Source organism: Cygnus atratus, chromosome 10 (assembly GCF_013377495.2).
Source record: "Cygnus atratus isolate AKBS03 ecotype Queensland, Australia chromosome 10, CAtr_DNAZoo_HiC_assembly, whole genome shotgun sequence".
Lineage (NCBI taxonomy): Eukaryota > Metazoa > Chordata > Aves > Anseriformes > Anatidae > Cygnus > Cygnus atratus.
In genome coordinates, this window is record NC_066371.1 from 18,520,585 (window position 1) to 18,541,760 (window position 21,176).

Consider the following 21,176-nt stretch of genomic DNA (forward strand, 5'->3'; position numbering starts at 1 on the left):
TGAATTAAAACATTCTTCCATTCCTTTATTGTAGGAGTAACAATAAACCAAGACCAATAGCAGTAATATTTCTATAGTTTTCATTTTAAATTGCTGTGATCACTTGCTGCATGTTTTTTTCTTTTGCTATGCATAAGCTACTTCTGCTGAAATTCTGTGCTTACTTAGTTAAATTGTTGAGCAAGGCATCTGAAGATAGGATTTAAATAGGTGGCGGCTGGGATTGGTTGTGCTTTTACTGGTTGGGTAAAGATTGAATGTGGGCAAAAGGATTTTAGGGAATAATTGCTTAGCATCTGTGTAAATTATGAATATTGATAAGTTTACCGTTATGATACACTTGTGAGGTAAAGGAGTGGCACTATTTCTGTTTTGTAGATGTGGAGTCAAAAAGTACAGGTTTCTGGAAACAATGCATATATGAAAGGGAAGAGTAGTAAGGTGGCAAAGGTAAATTTTGGCAATACCATGAAATTTTAATGCCTGGTTTTGCAAATCTAAATTTCTTGTAAAGTAGAGATTATATATATAATACAGTGGATTGTACAGTAGAGTTTTAAGCATACTGAATTAATAGCCTGTGTCAGTTTTGAAGTGTTTAAGGTGGCATAGCTCAGTGTCACCCTACTACTACAGTAAATTTTAAATTCTTTCTTTGATTAATGGCAGCAAGATGTTTCCTCCTTCCTATTTAGTCTAACCCTGCCCTCCATTAACAGGTAAAAGAGGTTCTGCTGCTAAAGACGTTGATGCTACTACAGCAAAGAAATACGACGTTGCTTTGCTGCAGTTGGACCTCATGCCTCTCCTCTCAGGTATTACTCTGCAATGAAGAGGCAGGCAGGGAGCAGCATGCTAGGTGTACTGCATGCCTCTGCCTCGGAAGCATCTATGCTGGTGGGTCTGGCTGCTGGAAACTGTTTGGAAAGGTCCTTACAGAATTTCATGGTTTGTCTCAAAGCTGGCAGGTTAAGAAAGATTTAGGATTTGGTTTTGATCTGGGGGAGGCTGACATCAGTGTGCCCGTGTAAGTTCTTGTATCCTGTTCTATTCAGAACGTGTTAGAATTGGGATGTTGGTTAGAGGAAAGTGGGTTATTTCTGTGACTTTCTGATTGTAAGAAGGTTAACGTTCAGTATTTATGTGTTGTGCTATTTTTGTGTGCAGTGAATTAAGTCTTCCCTTTTTTCTGTGCATATAGACAGAAATACTAAGTGTCGCGGAGCACGGAACGAGCTGCTGCGTGTATATATGAAGGTAGCAAAGCCACTTGTGGTGAAGCTGTTTCTGTGGCAATAACACAGCTCTCATAATGGCTAACTCAAGTGCATCTACAGGAACTGAAGTCACATAGAGCTACAATTTTGTATTATTATTTTTTAAAATCTGGTGACTTCTCCATTTGTTCATCATGCCTAATACCCTTTCTGCTTATCCTTCTGTGTTGACATCTAAGTGAGTGATCAGATCAATTTCTGTTTATTTTAAGCCTACCAGCACTCAGCCAGGAAGAAATATGTTTTGAAATATGTATGTATGAAGAAGTGTTGTTGCACTAGTTTCTAAGAACGGCTCTTCCTCATAAGATTGAAAGAGCAGCTTGTGGCATTACTGCATTGTGGTCCATGCCTCTTGTAACACCACGGTGACTAATCTTGGAATAGAATTTGAGAGAAAATAGCCAAGGAAATCTAACTGCCATTAGAAATGGAGGTTGTTGGCTATCTCTGTGGTTGTGCTTGTTCCCTGCAAACAAATCAGGTGCTGGCTATGTATTTTCCTTTTTTTTTTTTTTTTTTTTAAATACCTGGTTTGGGGCAGACATCTCAAAAAACTTAAGAGTAGATTGAGTCACTATTTAAGTTTCATAGCATCAAAGGTGTTAGAAACTATGCCTAGTAACTTCTTATAGCATATGCCTGTAGTTCTGTCCTGCTGATACAAGGGTAGATTTAAAGTTTCTCACTCATTTCTCTCATTTTTCTCTATTATTACCCATTTGCTGAAGTATATGAATAATCTGATTTATGCAGACATTGTTGTAACAGAAACATGCTAATATATTAGATGTGCAGCTTTATTTACTTCAAGTGTTTAACATAATCCACATTTGAGATTAACTTTTTTTTGGTCGTAGTTACAATCCAACCTTTGGATCTACAGACAATAATGTTTTGGGACAGAGGTTGCCACTGTGTAGCATGTCACTGCTACCTCAAAGTACAGGGTAGCTCACAAGGGCTGGTAGATGCCCAAGTGGATCCAGATGCAGTCATTCTGTGTTAGTGTTTCAGTTCACTGTTTACTGTGCATCAGTCAGGTATTTCAACACTTGGAGGGCTGGCAAAAAAATCTTGTGTTTTTTCATGACAGCATTGTTGGAATGTGGTTTTACGTACATTGAACTCATAGACAGTCAAAATTCAAGTCTCTTTTGTATTTTATTTGAATAGGATATTAAGTAAATGTACTTCTGAGTAGAGGTTTGGGAAGAAGCTTCTGCAGAGAAGTGTTCTGGGTGACTGCTATGCTACTTTCTAAATAAAATTATTGCATTACACCTTTGTGTAATGTAATAAAAATCCTGCCAAACATGTAAGTTTGTGTTTTGGCAGTTCTTAAAATACTCCACAGTAATTATCTCAGCTTGTCCACAGTGTTTGCACTCTTTGATCCTTCAGAGAAGCAATACATTTGTATTCCATCCTCCAAAGAAATGGTAGGTCATAAAATCACAGAGTAGTTGCAGTCGGAAGGAACCTGTATGGGTTGTCTTGTACAACCCTCCTGCTCCAGCAGGGCCACCTAGATCCAGTTGTCCAGAACCACTTCATTAAAAATGTGTGGCATAATGTACACCTGATTTAGGTATAGGAATACAAGAAAAAGATAGGCATACATCTTCAGGGGTTGCTGCATGCATTGGCACATTTTAGAATTTGAATTTGTATTTGGCTAGCAGAGTATTAACAGGTAAGATGCTGTTACTTCTGCAGCAAGGGAAGAGAAGAGAAAAATTAAATTTGATGTATCTTGACATAGTGAGTGACAATGACCATCAGAAGCAAAAATTTTAAAGGTGCTTCTATAATAAAGAGTTTAATTGATGAAGAGTCTTGGAACTGCTTTAATATTTATGTTTATGTGAACTGTATATTTGCATCTTCAAAAAGAAACTTGTGTGCTTTCAACAGATAGCTTAAATAGGGCTACTAACAGTTTTGGAGACTATTTACTTCCTCACTGTAAAAGATAATATTTGAAGCAGTTAAAATAATACTTTTATTTTAATATAAATTCAGTGGAGGTTTTTTTTACTAATATAATCACATATTGATGCCTTGATGGGACTGCTTGTCTAATGGTATTTCGTCTTGTATGTTTAAAGGAGAAAAATCAGTGATCAGTCGACTGGAAGAAAACAATCCGATAGTTTTAGATGCTTATGCGACTTTCACTGTAGAAACACCTCTCCTGTCTGAAAGACAAAGACATGAATTGAACCCACTGATTATAAAGATTTATTCGGCTACCTGTCTCCCAAACACCCCTGTACCAATAGAAGTGCTGCAGGTAACATACACCACTATTTCTGTCTGGAGGAAATCCTTTGTTACCCTCAGGTATCTTTGCTTCAAATATGGACATAGTTTTAAAGAGAGCTTTCCTTACTAGTAACAAAATTGGGTAATATGACTAAGATTTCCTGAAAGAGATGTGGCCAGATTAGTGCTTGTGTATCACAGGCACTGGCAACAAAAAAAAGTCCTTGTGTTTTCCAAGGGCAATAATTTATATGTAGTAATCATATTTTGATTTCTGAGCATTGGATCTTGAGTAAGCCAGAGAGGTAGTTCAGTCACTGTGTTGTATTGTCTAAAACAACTTGCTGACAAGTTGATTGGCTCATCTAGAACAACAATTGTGTTAAAAATATTACTGGATTAAAAACAACAACAACAAAACAAAACAAAACCTTTCACATGTTGAAAAATGCTGTGCATAAAAAAAAGGTCTATATTGGTAAGAATATAGTTCAAGGGGTTTGGTCTTATATTTGTACATTTTAAGTGATGAGATAGAAAATATATTTTCTTGTCAAATGTATGGGGTTTTAGGCTTAAAGAAATGCTATTAAAAAAAGGCTCTTGTCTGAATATTGTGTATAGTGGATGTGAAAGTGAGATTAAAATTAAAAGGACGTTAATTTCAGGAGCTATTTCATTGGCTCCCCAGTTGAGGTGGAATTGTAAGGCAACAGTATATGAAAGATCCAGTCCAAGTTGCATCAGCCTGGTCCTTAATGTTAATAGGGTGTTCTGTTGTTTTTGTGAAAATAGTGTAATAATGTTATGTCAGGAACTTTATAAGAGTGCATGTAATTCTGTGATAGAATTTCATATTGCTGGGTTTTTATGACAGACTAGGCAAATTGGCCTAGCATTTATGAAAAGTGACAGGGAAAATATTTCACTGCATAATTTCTAATCTTTCATAGTTTCTGCAGTCTGCAGAGTGATCACAGAAGTTGACTGTTTCCCTTGCCAAATGTGGTGAAATCAAGAATTGTTGAAAGCCAGGAGTTGTCAGGGTGGTCCTTGACAAGGAGCCTTTGCTCCGTGCAGGCTGCTGGAATGCTGATGAATGCTTACACGGAAAAAACATGAGTGTTGTGGAATGGACCCTTTTATTTACCCCGTAGATGAGTAACCAAATACCTAATAACAGAGATCATACTGTCCATTCCTTATAGTATCTTTGGATAACTGTTGAATTTTCTTAACTCCAGCTATAAGCATTTATTTTAGGCCTCAAACTCTACAAATGAATGCGAGGTGGTGGGGGGTGGGGAGATCTAGGAACCATTGCAGTCCCCTCCTGCATGCTTCTTTAATGATCTAGAAACAAGGAGTTTGTTGTTGTTGTTGTTTTTTTGTTTGTTTTTGGATAAAGCAAAAAAGGACAAGCAAACAAAGGGCATAGTTAATTCCTGAAACCTAGGATCCAGGCATGTAGAATGACCTATTTGCTACCTTGAAACACACAGTTTGTGCCATGAATTGCATCCCCCCTACCTTCTCTAGAAGAAAAGCTAATGATTCTGTGAGGTTAAAAAGAAAGAGGAAAACATAAATCTGCAAATAACCTGTTTTTCCCTATTCTTTGTTCTTTAGAGATTGTGCATTCCCACCTACTGCAAATACAAATTTCACAACTTTCCACCTCATCAAACTCATGGGCAAATCCATGGAACTCATGTCTATTTTAAGGATGTGAATGTACTTCTAACAGGAACAATGAAACCTGGGGAATTAAAGAGGTATCTTAGAGGTCCACCTTTGGAGATTGAAGTTCATGATCGGGATAGAAGCATGGAAGACAACACAAAAATGCCGTGTTTGTTTGGGGAGGATCAAGCAGATAAAAACGTGGGTGAGGTGAGCCTCCCTGCTTGCAAATCCACGATCTATAATTCTTTTATGGAGAGCAAAGTGTGGCATCCACATGGGGTAGCTAAAGTCAGTCTAACAGATCTGTTGTTGGGTAAAAAGTTCTTGGCTATCAGTGCACCCATTCATAGCTGTTCAGTTCCAAATACAGGTGCTTTCAACAAGGAGGATAAAAATGAGAAAATAACAGAATCTGTTGATACTTCTCTATTACCTATGGGACATTATCTACAATCAGACTCACTTTTGAAAGTACGAGTGGAAATAGCAGTGCCATTGGGAATTCATGCAGAAATTGCTGATGCCCAAGTCACAAATTGCCCATACGGTTATATAATCTACATTTTTGGCTACAGTAATTCATCTTTATTACATGATTTGGTGGAAGAGATTACAGAAATCAATGCTAATGCCCTCCAGCTGCACAGTTATCCTGTACACATAATTGGAATGGCTCTTGCTGCATTAATACTGAAAACCACACTTGAGAAGGTTTGTGAGTTGGATGTTGTTACTGGTTTTCACTTGCTGGATGGAGCAACTCATCTCTTTGTCTTGGAGGGATTAAAAGACAAGGCAATCAAGAGACTCTGGGATAAGCACTTTGAAAGGTAAGAGTGAAGTTTTTCATCAGGTATTTCCTTAGATTCAGGGATTTTTATCTAATTTATACCTCTCCCATCCCTTTCTTTACAAGATATATGGTCAAGTACATAGCTGATGTTTAGTGTGTGGTTTTAGTTGGTATCAGTCTCAGTGACTAGTTCAAAACTGTTGAGGCATAGCATACTTTTTTTGTTAAGGTACTACATAGTTTGTGGGAACAACACCGTAGTCTGACAATTCTAAACAAAAACAAAAATGTCCTAATCTTCCTTTCTTTATGTTTTTTTTTTTTTTTTCCTTTTTTTATCCTGGCCATTATTTTGCTCAGAGCTGGTATGAACCTCAAAAGTTTAATTTGAATGCTCTTAGACTTGAGGCATGTAATTGAGAGGTATATTTCCTGTACATACAAGAACAGAAGATAAAGTTGATAGTATGTTTCCATTTAATTGTTGATAATTTGTGTAAAACTGTGTAGTGAATTATTAATAGTACTTTCTCTTAGCTACAGTAACAAGTCAGTATGCATGCATAAGAAAGAAGATAAGGGTAATTATGAAATGTTCCAATTTCAAGTTTCTTTGAGAGTAGTGATAGAGGACAAAGTAAATGTGTAAAATTATATAAAGAATCTTTGACAACAGCTATCTTCTTTAGGCAATTTATTATCACAGCTATATAGTGGTGCATGGATACAAGGTACAGAATGTACTTATAAACCCAAATAGGCAGCTGAAAGATGTTGCTTCTCAAAATGAACTCTGCAATTTTTCACATGTAATTGGAAGAGAGGGCAAGGAGAATGATTAAAAAAAACCAGCAAAAACAACAACAAAACACCTTTAAACTCTATTTTAAAAATGAGATTAATGCACTTCACATCTTGAGGATCTGAACAGTAAAGGCAGTACAGTTTAAAGAAACAAACAATATGTGAAGTACATGCCCAACTAACATAGCACGTGTTGTTTTAGTGTAATTCATATCGCTTAAACCCGTGTGGAGCCCCATGCTTTCTGCGTTCGTCACATACCTCTGTCCTGGGCACACAAACACACTTCTGGTTGAATTTGTCCAGGGGAGAGCGTGGTGGAAAGTCTGTCATATCTACCATTGTTTGCTAATACTTCATGGGATCTAAAGCAAAGTCACCATCAGAAAGCTGGAGTTCAAGCTTTTTCTACCTTTATGTTTAGGGAAAATATGAAAAATTCAAAAAGAAGGTCTCCGTCACATCTCATGTTTAAAAAATAATCTTTTTTATCTAGCACTGTAACATGTTGAAGCTTTCTGGTATTTTTTTTTTCGTTGCAAGTCACTTCGCTGCAATTACTGAAATTACTTATTGCATGAAAAGTCACAGCTTGTGAGTGCTCGCATGTAACCTAAACTGAAGCTTTGTTTTACTGCTGCAGTATGAATCTTGGTATTTTTAGTAGAAATATTTATATAATGCATTTGTATAGCTATAATAAGGCTGTTAAGGAGCATAACACTGATGAAACTGAGATGAGCTTCCTTTGAGATGTGGTTTAAAAAGAAAACCTGTTCAAATCATTCATGGTATAAAGATTTTGATATTGTCATTGTGATTTTGCCATAATAATTTTTTCAGAACAGTTCATGTGAAGAGAAGGCTGTAGAATAAGACATTCCATGTAAAGGACAAAAGGAAGGCAGTTTCATGAGAGAGAGTAATTGTACTGTAGAACTGAGGAAACCTGAGATACGGGCTGATGGATTTAACCTTGCCATTGGGGTACTCTGTTACAGGACTTACAGACATGAAGATGGACAACTGGAAATACTATATAATTCACAACTGTCTTTCAGTCAACGCCTGTATACAGACCTGGAAGCTATCTTTTATCATTTCTGCCTCTGTATGCCCCTCTTCACTATAGTAAAACAGCCTCTGCTTTATGTCAGAGGTATGATTCCTTGGGCATGTTTCCAAGCCTTGTCCAGGTATGACTCTTCTAGATTTGTAGTCAAGAAATTAGGAAGTGAAATATTATGAAAGGAGAGTGAATATTTCACATAAAAAGTAATATTCTTTTATTTTTTCCCTGATGAAAGAAATCTGTGGGCATGATGGGTAGTTCAGATTCTAGATGAGATATGGTAAGTCAGAAGAGCATGGTTTACTAAATACTGATGAAGTGCTAAGTGGATAGTGGTGAGTGTTTATATATATATATATATATATATATATATATATATAAAAGAAAAGAAGAGTAGTAGGATTAGAAGGAAAGAAAAGAAGATTAGTAGGATAGTGCATCAGAACATACCTGACTGTAATAGAAATAGAAGAAAGAAAATTCTGGTGTCAGAAGCACCAGCTGGTAAGGATTTTGTTCTCTGCTCTGTTCCCTCAGAGAAGATGGTATAGGACTGAGTAACAGAGGAGGACTTGATAGATCCAGAAAGTCACTTGAACTAAGTGGGGAATTCTTAATTCCCTGCTTAGTGGGGGATCAAAGGTACCAATAGTTTTGGTAAGGTAATTGGAGAAAGGAAGAGTTCAGTGTGAGTTGGAGAGAATCTGTTTCCTCTTCCTGGCTTTCTCTTTTGGAGTTTTGTTGCATGATTTATTGTTGGATCTCTGCCATGTTGCTCGCTTTGTCAGCTGTTTGCTGACACTGTCAACTGTTTGCAGCTATGAGCCTTAAAACATCTTGACATTACATCTTGTGAGATGGATTAAAAAGGAGTGGATGAAGTCAGGCGTGCATACACTATATAATTTATAAATCTATGAAAAGTTTTATGTGCGTGTCTTTTTGTTTATTTGTAAATTAAGACACATCTCATGAGAGGTGGAAAAAGGTCCCATCCATCTTCGTTATAAGCAACTTGAATTTAGAAAGCAGAGGTGTACTGTGATTGCCTTCTTTCTTGCTATTAAATGACTGGTTTGTTTAAATTAACTTCTGAACTGAAATTCAGCAAAGGTTATAGGAAATGAATGGGGATATTCAGTCCTGAGACAAGAAAGAGCAAATGTCTCCTAGACATCAATCTGATTTCATAAAAAAATATTTTTAATGTGATGTTAAGTGATAGTTAATGTGTTAATATACATGCAAACTCATAGCATCCTTCCCGTTTGCCCTCCCACATACTTGCATTTTATTAAAACAAATTCAGTAATGTGTGTTATGTCTAGATTACCCACCTACTGCAAATTTTATTTTGCATATGTCACGCTGCCTGGGCAGTTGCTGGAAAACAAACGTGGTACACCTCTAATTTGTCAGGCTCGTTTAATGTACCTGTCTGTTTCTACCCGTTGGCTGACCCACATATGTTCAAGATGTTTATTTGCTGATGACTAATGAAATTTAACTTCATTAAGATAACAAAGAGCAAAACCTCTAACTTTACACTTAAAGTTCTGAAGTTCACTCATTTTAATGATCTGCACATAACAGGTGAACCTCTTCACATATCTGTAATTTGTTTCAAGTTTGTTCTAGGAGATGGTGAGGAAAAGAATGCAATAAGAAGGTGACTGGTGGCCATCACTGTGATGTCCGTAAAAGTCCTTTCTAATTTTTTTTTCCTTCAGCAATGGCTGGCAGATACCTTTATTTCTTTAGCTATGTACTGGCTAAATAAATATTTGAGGTAGAACATAATGTAATGCTGCATATTTTAGATACTTGGTGGTTAATTTTCTTTTGGAATTTTTTTGCAATATCTCCTTTCAGGGGAAAAAAAATCAGCACGTTGGCTGCTGTGCACAACTTGCTAGATAGCTGCAGGTGAGGTTCCTGCTGTGAAAGTAAAGGTTTTGGGGTGGCTGGGGTAATTTTAAATGCAAGTGTTTATTCTTCCTATAGAAAGAAGTGAGGCTGCAAGAACGATCACTATACTTCATAGCAGTCGTTGCTATAAAATCAGAGAGCTGCAGTTAAGCCACTTCAGTAGCTAAAAACAGTGTTCTTCTAGACACAAGCTCTTCTCAGCAACCCACCATCACAGATGAGTGAATTGTGTCTGCCACACTGAGTGGAACAGACAGCCGCCAGGCTTCTAGCATGTTAGTCCTTTTTGCCATAGCCTCGTTCTTCTGTGTCAGTAGTTATGCAAAGAAATACAAACAAATTCTTCACTGGCATATGCAGATGGTGAACTGTGTTCAAGAGAGTCTCTAACTTGCAGGACTGCTTTTTTATGTCTTTTTTTTTTTGGTTTGTTGAGGTCAGTCCATGGTTTAATGTGTGTAGAGCAGAAACTGTTGCTTCTTGATACATTTCCTTCTGCTAGCGTTAGTCAAAACAGTAATTTTAACTGTAGAAACACTAACAAACATGTTTAATACACAGAGTGGTCAATTTCATTTTTTATGTACTAATATAAACTCAATTTCAGTTATTAATGCTGATGCAACTTTGAAATTAATGTATTTTATTAGTTGTATGTATTGCTCTAAAATAATGATAAGGAAGTAATGTTGTTGAGGTAATTTTACAATAGAACTGCCTTACAGTACTCTGTAGTTACTCTCCCCAAATAAATGGTTATGTAAGAAAAGAGTGAATAAACTTCCAGTTTTGAGAAGGAATCCTAATACTATATTGAGTTATCAGCTAAATTGCTATTTAGCCTATTTGGTCTTTGCTATGGCCTGAGCCAGAGAGCGTGGGAATTTGAGTCTGTGCAAAGTGTGTGTGTGCATGGTGTTCTGTAGCTGTCATGTATTTAGAACCACCTTTGCATTAATGCTAGGCTTTGCAGGCCAAATTTACTGAAAAGAAATTAAATGTGACTTTCGTGTGAGGTAAATATCGTGAATAGCACATAGGATGAAAGTTGATCAGAATGAGATGTAAAAGAGGCAAGGCAGGGTAGATATAGTGGGTGTTCAGCATAAATAAGAATCATGCACTAGAACCAGTATGCATGAAGAGAGTTTGCTTTATTGCCTTTCCAGTCGGAGAGTAGAGAAATTCAGCAATTAATCATTTATCTTGCAGCTAATTCTGGTGTCAGCAACATTCCTAGACTCTTCCTCATACTTTTACTTAACTGTTAACCTTCTTTGTTGCTGCCAAATACTAGCATGACTGAGCTGACCTGAACTTCTTAACAGATGTTTCAAGAAGGTTGTGTAGTTTTTCTCCCAGTAATTTTAACTATAGTGATTTGATTGCAGTAAAGATTTTGTAAACTAATAACGTGTTGATGTCTGTTTGTAGGCTCAGTTACCTCTGTCAGTGTAAGAGGTTGAGGGATGTGATTCATGGGGACCTGCTGCCCTCAGCAGAAATGATCACAGTCTTGAGTCAAGAGTATGGAGTACCATTAACTGATGAGGATCTCTTCACTCAGAAACCTCCTATGCCCTTATTTTCCTCTGATGCTTGTATATTATCAGAAGAATTTAGCAGAGAGAAAAAGACAGTATATTCTTCATTAGACAACTACAATGAGAAGTATGTGCAGTGGAAGAAAGAAATGGCAGAAAAAATGTCTTTTGAGAGAAACCACATTAGGGTGAGTAGTGAGGCATGAGAAGCAAGCCTAGCAAAACTTCGTATCCTTAATCACCTCCTCCTTCTCTTGAAACAGTGGCTCATTAGACTTAAAAACTTTCCTGAGGTCTTTGTAGGTATTGTAAGAACATTATTAAAAAGTGCACAGTAAATTTTTGTGTATAAGTGACCGTTTCTCAAGGGGGAAAGCAATTCTAGTGCTTACAAGTAAAGAGAGGAGATGGTGTGTGAGTGGTAAGGAAACTAATTGTTTAAAGGATTTGTCATTTTCGTTTTGAGATTGGTTTCTATTTTTCTTTGTCCTTTTCTTCTCCGTAGCTCCCCCAGTGTGCTATAGTGTGTTACACAGGCTTCAGCTGCTGTGTGGGGCCAGGCCAGCTAAGCTCATATAAAAATTCTGTTTCCTTCTCTTGCCCTGAAAAAGACCTACTCGTGTTTGGACAACTAGAACGATTAACTAAATAAAACCAGCAGTTGCAGACAGAGTTGAATTTTAAAGAAATTTTGAAGACTTTTATTACACCTTCTGGCTTGTTACCAGCAACCATATGCCCCTCCTGTTGCCTCAGGGAAAACACATTGAAACTAAAACCTTTCCTGTGCATATAGACATCCAAGAAGAGAGATCATGTATGTTTCCAGGGAGTCTGAAGTGTTTTGGAGTACATTGCTTAGATGAGGACTCCAGCCATCCCATGGTTTGCGAAGAATAGTCGTGAATGTTTTTAATACAAAGAGGTTTTACCTGACATCGAAAGCTATGCTTCTACATGAGGGTACTGTCCTGGAGTTACTGAGAGACATTTAACTTCTGAGTATTTCCTTTTTCACATTTGGTCTGTTGATAAAGGAGAATCAGATGAGGCCAGAAAAGAAAACAATCTTAAGTTAACTGTTCCTGGTACTTGTATTTATAACGTCACAGGAGGACGCAAGCAGCAGCACTCTTTGGCCCAAGTATTCTATGTAGGTTATATGTAAGGTAATTCTGTTTTTTGTCTGAAGTTTGCAGTCTTCCCAGTATATGTATTTTAACCAGTTTTCATTTTATACATGCTCTTGAATCAAGAGAGAAAGAGGACTGGGAAGTCCTCTGTAGATGAGGAAATATGAAATACTCTTTTAATAGCTGATAAAGTAACCTTTTCAGACTTTTTGATGTAAAAAAAATATTTTGGAGTTAAAGCACTGAATAGATTAGGGAGCTTTTCATGTTGTCACAGGGAACTGATATCCAAAATGCAGTGTACCCCTTTTGCTGTAATCATCTATTGTGTCAAAGTCTGAATTCAAAGCCATAACTGCAGTAAACACAGTTGAATAATGTTCTTAAGTGAATGAAAAGGTATGAGGGTTTAATTACACCGTGTCAACAGAGAAATTTGAAGAGTCGTAATGAATATTGTTACACATGTAACTGTAATTGCTGGGGTGTTAATAAAATCATAGAAATGAAAGAACTAATCTTATTTCATCTGATGAAGACCAGCATCTGCTCCAGAGCAGCTCTTTAGATCTGCAGTAGAAGTCATTCTCTGGTGAGTGCTTGTCTCCAGCACAGTGCCATTAGTCTCACAGCACGTCATGTGCAAGGATGAAATGAGAGACTAATCTGTAGAAAAAATGGTGCTATTTTTTTTTAATAAAGTCTTTTTATCAAGTATTTTATTAACAAAGAACTGTTGAGCGCTAAATATGTAAATGTAGGGGTTTAAAATATTAATGTCTTTTTAAAGTTTTTTAATGTTTACAGTATTGGTTGCTTGTTTGTAATTTTTTTGTAACACTCTGCATTCCTAATTCAGGCAGAACTCACATGTAATCTCTGTTTGCAGGCTAACATTGATGCTATATGTCAACTTAAAGGAAAGATGAAAAAGCCAAAGTTTGAAGCTTTCAGGATTTATCCTGTTAATGGCAAATCTGTTTATAACTACAGCTCTCAGAGCCTGAATTCTGCAGAACTTGCAAAGAAATATATTCGCCAGGAAATGGCAAAGGTGAACTGACATATGTAAATGGAAGATCTTAGCTTGACATGTGCAGTGTTAAAAGAGAGATGAATTAAATAGGTATACATCGGTAACTTCTGTATTAGTACATAGGGTGGGACATTGGTACCCCAGAAGTGGTGTTCTTTTTTGCTGTGTGAAATTCTGCTCTTAATGTTGTGCATTATAGTCAGGTTGTCTATTCCCCATGACTTGGACTCTAATTCTGAGTGTGGACTTCGGTAATCTTTCCAGTTTGGAGTCCCACACATTTATAAGTGGAAGAATTTGAGTAATTGCAATGTTGAAGTATGCAATATAAAGTGATTTGGAGAATATATTTAAGAACACATTTGAAGAATCACATTTATCTGCTTTTGTCTGAATAGCAGGCTTGAATCTTAATAACAAATGTTATTTTCCTGTCTGCTAGTGGAAACTATTATAGCTCTGTGGAAAGTGTTCATGTTACACCCATGAACAACACAGTATGCGCTAAAATTCTTTTTGCAACCATAAGTAAATGAAAATAATATTAAAAGTATGTCATTCTGTGATTATTTTTCGGAGATCCCATTATAACACCTGATAGTAAATTGATTCTTCGATCATAATAGAACAAAATACAAAAATTATTTTTCTCAGTATTTAATGATGGTTCTTCTCCCTGTATAATTTTGATCTATGATTAGTAGAAGCCTTAAGTAATGAAATGGTGCTGGTTCTGTCTTAGATTGTACTTTTCAGGGAAACGTTCTCCTCTCCCAGCAAAGGGAAGTTCACATTAACAAAAACAAACAAACTTTTTTTTTTTGTAGGAACCAAAGAACAGATTCACTTACTGTCCTGAGTACCTGTCAGCTACATTTGACCCAGTTGATGTGGTTGCTGCCTGTAAGGAATCCTCTGCAAAATCCAAGAGCATGTGGCTGTCACCAGATGGATTTGTATTTCCTGGATTTAAGAGCAGTATTGAAAGCAACCTGCACCCTCAGATGCCTGACGAGGCACGTCTGGAGGAGTTAAGCCAGGTAACATTAAACTGAAATGAATTGTCCAAAGTGAACTGAAGCATTTTAGGATACTTGAAAGAGGTTGACTGCTTTAGCATTTGGAAGTTGCTCTTGAGGGATACAGCCCAGGCAAGCTCTTTTGAGGGTGACACCTGTATTTGCAGTTTGGGTACATCAGAACCTAGCTCACCCAGGTGATTGTTTGGATATGCAACTTCTGCTCTGAACACATACAGAAAACCTATTTGCCAGTATTAAATGGGTTTTAATAGGTATTAATGGAGTGTATATGTTTTGATTTACATGTACAAGTGGGGTCCAGCAAAAAAAGTTTTAACTCTTCCCTGTTTTGAACAGTCTTCAGCATTCAGCATTGTGCACGCTTAAGCACATGTGATCTGCTGTTAGGCAGGAGAATTGTATGTTATCAGAATTGGCAAGGCAAGGAAATAAAGGGATAGAACATTTGTTGTTGTTGTTATTATTATAATAATCAGGATCAGTCAATTTTGCCAAATTAATTGAACACAGTCACAGCACAGAGTGGAACAAGCTGAATGCTTGGAGGCTTGTTACCTTTCGATGACCATATTTTGCAAGAATGTGTTCATTTAATTTTTCAGACTTTATTTACCATATGTTTTTTTCCTACAAATGACAATAGTTTCTCAGAAAGGCTAGAGTGTAGCTGAAGTGAAAGTGTTAATGAAAACAGAGTGCTTTCTTCTGTCCCATGATGCTGGGGAATGTACCTTCTCTTGGTGGGGGAGAGAAGTTTCATTGATCAAGAGTAACCGAAGCAAGTTAGTGCGGTGTAATTTTTGGTGCCTTTTGTTGAAGAGGCGAAACAGGAGGGGAGCTGGGCAGTACAGGATGGAAAACTTGACAAGCTGAAAAAGGGGTAGCAAAAGGAGTAGCAGGCTTACAGTGCAGCAGCCGTTGATTGACTCCAGAGTTACTGGACTGAAGTAAATGGGAGACTGTGACATTTGGTGTGGGATTAAGGGTTGCCTGGTATGTTGTATTGACCATTGGCACCTATGGATGGGATGAGAGAGGGGAAGAGAGCTGATGTCTTACCCTGAATGACACTATGTGTAACCTGGCAGTGCTGGTAGCTGGGTAGCATCAATGCCAGCTGTGGCATTGAGAGAAAGTAGGAAGGAGGCTCCCTCTGCTCAAAAGGGAACGTCACAGACATGACCAGCATCGTTTTTGTAATGGAGATTGATTCTGAATTCACGTGTTACCAGAAAGGTGGAACAAACAAAAGCAGAAAATTAGGATCCCATTCGGAAGCAGTCTGATTTTCACACGTTGCTTCTACAGACATTTCTGTTTTTCTTCTCAAACACAGAATGTGCCCCTCATTTGTCACATCATCCTGTGGGAGGCAAACAAGTTTTTGGAGTTTGTCTAGTTTCCTACAATATTGTCATGCAGTTTCAGCACTCACTCAGCTATCCTTTAGCTGCACAGTTTTAGGTAAAACATTGAAAATACGGGGCAAACAACAGAGTGGGTATTACTTTGTAGTTTAGGAAGGATAGTTTAGTCTGATTAATCTAACCTGTATTTCATCAGCGAGTAGTCAGAGGGCCACAAAAAGTTGAACTGTATTTCACCATTGTGAAGATGAATATTCCTGCCATGTTTCTAGTGTACGCAGAACAAGCTGAAAAGCTACTTGCAGAGAGAAGTGGTCTTGTGTAGCAAAGTCTGGCAATTGTTAGCTCATCACCCAGAAATCTAGCTAACTTATTTTTTGTGACTCCTCCCTTGTGATTTTAGCCTGGCTACTTAACGGGGTTCAAATTTAATTTAGAAATGGCAGGCGAATGCTCTGCATGCTAACATGGAGCCAGTGCTGTCACGAGACAGATGGAGCTGGGACAAACGGCACGTTGATTTTGATCTCTACACAAAGCCGCCTGTGACAACAGCCCCACTGACAGGTAACGTGTCTGTTAAATTGCTCATCCCAAAGCTTTTAACTCGAAGCTCTGACATGCGGTCCTGAAGCCTGTTCAGTTCTGCCATCGAGGGAAAGGAGTGTGAACGCCAAGAGGTTTATCAGGGAGATCCATGGACTGCAAAAATGTTCACTCTCAAGCAAATGAAACATTGTAGGATGTAAGGCCTTCACCATACTCCGATTTTACCCCTCCAGTTGCTTAACTTCTTAGCCTGAGTTCCTTTGTCTACAGTATAGTATGATAGAAGGGTGCAGAGCCTTCTTGGCTTATTCTTCTGTAAAGCTAGCTCTGTTGGCTGCCCGATCTTCCTTTGTACGTAGGGATTGATAACAATCAGCTTTTGCTGCTATCAAGCTCAGACAAAAGGTACCTCACAGAAGACAAGTAATACCAGAAAATGAGTCCAGAGAGGGCCTGAGATGAACCAGTTAAATTTGCTTGCTATCAGCACAGCAGCCTGGAGTGTGTGCGTTGGTGAAGTGGTCGGTGTATGTAACCCTGTGTTCACCTGTAAACAGTGAAAGAAAAAGTTGCATTTAATTATGAATGCAATAATACTCTATTTCTAGAAATAGAATAGGATACTATTCTAGAATACTAGAACTAGCATCTAGTACTAATTCTAGAACCCTAGAATATTACTCTAGTATTTCAAAAGTATTTTGAAAAGTTGACCATGTGTTTCTTTTTGTCCAGAACCCCTGAGATTCACTGGAGTGTAGAAAATAATAGCTTTATTGTTGTTACTGGAATCATTGCTCTTTGACAAGTTTTCTGGTGGTACATTACCCTGTAACTTGCAAAACACTTGGTTAGTGCAATTCTTCTCAAGTGCTTCTGACAGAGAAATGCTTTTGAAATTAGACAGGATTAATTTCACTTCCATGTGTTTCATGGAGTTTACAGGACTGTGAATTGTCTTTGCTGTGAGGCACTAGCCATTATTCTAATACCATTATCATCTGTTCTAGCTGAATCCTTGTGAGAAAGGTTGTTCCTGGTAATAGCAAGCTTTTAGCATCCTTGTTCAAACATTCAAAAGTTTTTATCTTTTCCATCTAACTGCTTTCTATTATCTGCTTTTTCTTTTACAATCTGTTGTTGACCTTGTGAAGATGCTACTCGGGTTGTGCAAACTGCATTTGATGATACCAAGATGAAAGTTCACCGGTGCTCTGCTGCAGCTGAATTATCCACACGCGGGCCAAGAGCCAGTTGTCAGCTACAGAAGCTCCAAGGACTTCTGAAAGATGAACCTCTGAAATTCTCACTCAGGAAGCCAGGACTAATTTTGAAGGTAAAGGGTAACTGTCTGTGGGTACTGATCTTGGCACCTACCTTTGTGTAGCAACAGCACTCCTGTGCTTTGTGGCAGGCAGATGACAGTTTAGCACAGCAGTTTTTGAAGTAAAAATATTTGTTAAATTGATGCTGATAGGATCGGTTGACTCAACCTTACAAAAGTCTCAGAAAAACATCAGACAGGGCAGAAAATTAATTTTATTTTTATTTTTTAATTCTTTGCTGTGTTAGTCAGAGGTAGTGGAGCATGGGGGAGGAGTTCTGTTCAGTTAACTAACTTGCCTGTCAAGAAAGGCAAGAAAGGAAGAACATTTTTTTGCCAGCTGGCTTAGCAGCTTTGAAAGAAATTATACTGTCCCCTAATGAAATCTAGGGGTTAAGGGACTTCTATTGGCTGCATGCCAAATGTCTCACCTGGTGCTCTCTTGATTACCATAGCTTTGTATAGACTTCCTGAGCATTGCATATCAGCCTGTTGGTGCAAAAATCACACACACAGACACCTCAGTTTTGGAAGATGAAAGGATTTGTGCTCATAAATATGAAAAGCTGTATGGGTGGCCTGCACCTAACTGTTCTTTTGTTGGCTGAATCATAGTCAGTGCTTGCATATAAATGACTGACCCAAACACTGAGCATGCTTTTAAAGCCAGTTTTGATCAAAGAGAGTGAAACTCTGTTGGCTACAAATGCTCTAGAAAAAAAACAACACAGAGGAACTATGAGAATGTCCATAACACAAGCAGAGTTAAACCTCTGAGGCTGATGCCTCCCCTCCCGTTTTTTTAATAATATTCTGAATGCCAATTCTTGTATTAAATGGACACAGCAGCAAGCTGCCTGGCCTCCTCAGGTTAGTGTCAGGCTTTGAACTGAATACTGCTTTGTGCTCTGCCTTCTGCTTTGATTTGGCTGTTCAAAATATGAAATGTGTCCATCTTGGACTCTGACTGTTTCTTGTAATTTCAATACACAGCCTTTTTTATGCTAGTCTGTGTATAAATAATACTGTTGTTTTATTATATAACTTACAGTTTGCACTTCATGACATTCTACTTATGGCTATCAGACATACAAGTCTGTCATAGCCAATGTTTCTTAAACACATTTCCAAGGCTTCTTGGTGTAGCCCATAGGATGACATTTCTGTCCTGTGTTATAAAATCGTTGAATAATTTGTGAGAACATCCCTTTACAAAGGCAAGAACTACCAGTGGTCTACTAGCTAAGAAACAAGCGAGGAGGGAGAGGGGGGGAAAAAGGGAAGGGGAGGGGAGCCCTCCAGAACCAAGCCTGTTTTCTTATCCTAGCCTATCCCAGCCCTGTCAGTGTTGGACAATCAACTGTCTCAAAACAGTGCGGATGTCCTACCAGGCAAGAGGAAGAGCATCTGTTATGGCTTTGTACCAGGTCCTGAAGGTCAGCACAGCCTGAAGTGGAGCAAGAATATTATCCCCTGCCACAACAGAGAGCGTAAGGTGTTTGAAAAACTCAAAGGAGCAGATTTCAAGTAAGCCAACCTAATTGCTAGAAAGCACTGAATGTGGAAAAAGGGGCCTGCTATATTAAAGGCTTCCAAACCATTTTATATACTGTATGTCAGGTGTTATAGTATAAAGATATTGTAGTATACATTGCTAGGTTGATCAATTTTAGGGTGTATCCAAATGGAACCAGTTCTGTAGGAGACAGCTTGGTGGTTTTGGGAGGCTGACCTTTGAAGTCCAACCCCATAATCGAGGAAGAGAGTTTGCCACTGGTCATCACTTGCCCTGGGTGTCATCGTGCAGTACCGACATAGTTGCAGGCTCTTTCCACAGTACTGTCAGCGACACTGGCACGTCAGTTTACACTGGAGACTGTGGTCTGCGGCCTTTCTAATCTAAGAAATACAAAGCCTTGTTCTTGCAGAGCAATTCTTACCTTTACAGTTTAATTACACTGCTAGACATTTGAAGACATTTCATGTTGTTTGACCTTTCTAGACTGGGCCATCAAACGTATCTAGCCTTAACAGGAAACTTTTAGTTACTAACTCAGTTACACATGGAGGAATGTAAAGTGGTTTAATGTGTGTATTATTCCTTAGTGCGGGAGATTATTTGTTATTTTGCTCTCATGCAATCCCATCTTCTAAGATACTGCTGTGCTTCATGGTTGTATTCAGTTTTTGCTATACTCTTCCAGAATCCCATACTTTTGCTGTAAGTCATGCTTAACGAGGTCAGATGTCAGCCTTTTAGGTGTCAACTTGTGAAACAAATTTCTCATTAGCTGTGAGGCTGAACCTGATATTCTAGTAGGTTCAACAGCAGACTGAGTTGAGCAATGTCTCCTAAGAGTCAAGCAACAGGAATGAAGTAACATAGTAATTGATATGTGTGGCAAGCTTGTTGGGTAGTACCACAAATTTAACAGATCTAGTGGTGTTTGGTAAACGTGTTTGTTTGCTGAAGTGTTGCAATTATTCATTTAGCAACCGGTAGATTAAAGAGATGCAGACTAATCTGAGCGACTTTTTTTTTTTTTCCCATTCCAGTTTATTTTGCTATAAACATTCACTTATTTACAAGCGTGACCAATCAGCAAGAGGACGCACTGTTATCAGTGCAGAACAGGAAGATCCTCTCCAGAATGAAATGCCAGAGCCAGCTGTTACTCTGGACACAGGTAACTTGGTAAACAGAAAGCACTCAGCAAATACCAGAGAATTGGTAAATGTGTACCTGTGACCTAAAATAATTGCCTTCTTAATGAAATCTGGCCAGCAAATACTTCCCTAAGGCAAGTAAGTAGGACAGTTTCTTAAGTGTTGAATGTGTCACAGGCTAAAACTGACTTGCTGAAGTAGGAGGTAACTACACTGTATTTGGAGATTACCAAGAGGCTAGGTTAAAAAAAAAAGTGTAAATAGGCATCGAGTTTGAATAACGTTTATGAAAAATGTATCATCTTATGACATTTGTTTAGATGACAATTTATCTTTAAATAAAGTTTGTTTTTATTTAAAAACAAACAAACAAACAAAAACAATGGTTGTATGTGTAAGGCTGAGGCCAAGATGGAACAGAACAGGAAGTTCTGATAAATACAGGGAAAAATTTCTAAACGAGAGTTGAGACAGACAGCACAACACCCATCCTTTGAGAGACTCAAAGCTTGCCTGGACAAGGCAATGCTGATTGCACTTGGCCCTGCCGTTCACAATGCATTGGGCAAGTTGACTTCCCAAGGTCCCCTCCAAGCAAAAGTTGTTGTAAGTAAATGGTCTTCCAGTAAGTAGTTGATTTAAGCTTAAAGACAAAAAAAAAGAAAAAAGGAAAAAAAAAAAAGA

At 38.0% G+C, this 21,176-nt stretch overlaps 1 protein-coding gene across 1 annotated transcript in view; it reads left to right on the top strand.

The window, feature by feature from the left end:
- The window catches only part of CFAP92 (cilia and flagella associated protein 92 (putative)), a 34,291-nt gene extending 13,166 nt beyond the window's left edge, over positions 1-21,125 (top strand). Inside the window, exons 6-17 of the mRNA XM_050712813.1 lie at positions 720-815; positions 3,389-3,573; positions 5,175-6,061; positions 7,830-8,024; positions 9,773-9,826; positions 11,264-11,561; positions 13,366-13,560; positions 14,370-14,582; positions 16,390-16,519; positions 17,656-17,837; positions 19,153-19,352; positions 20,382-21,125. Of these exons, the coding sequence (XP_050568770.1) occupies positions 720-815; positions 3,389-3,573; positions 5,175-6,061; positions 7,830-8,024; positions 9,773-9,826; positions 11,264-11,561; positions 13,366-13,560; positions 14,370-14,582; positions 16,390-16,519; positions 17,656-17,837; positions 19,153-19,352; positions 20,382-20,574 (2,828 nt within the window). The 3' untranslated portion in view covers positions 20,575-21,125. The remainder of the gene's footprint in view (positions 1-719; positions 816-3,388; positions 3,574-5,174; positions 6,062-7,829; positions 8,025-9,772; positions 9,827-11,263; positions 11,562-13,365; positions 13,561-14,369; positions 14,583-16,389; positions 16,520-17,655; positions 17,838-19,152; positions 19,353-20,381) is intronic.
- The last annotated feature ends 51 nt before the right edge of the window (positions 21,126-21,176 follow it).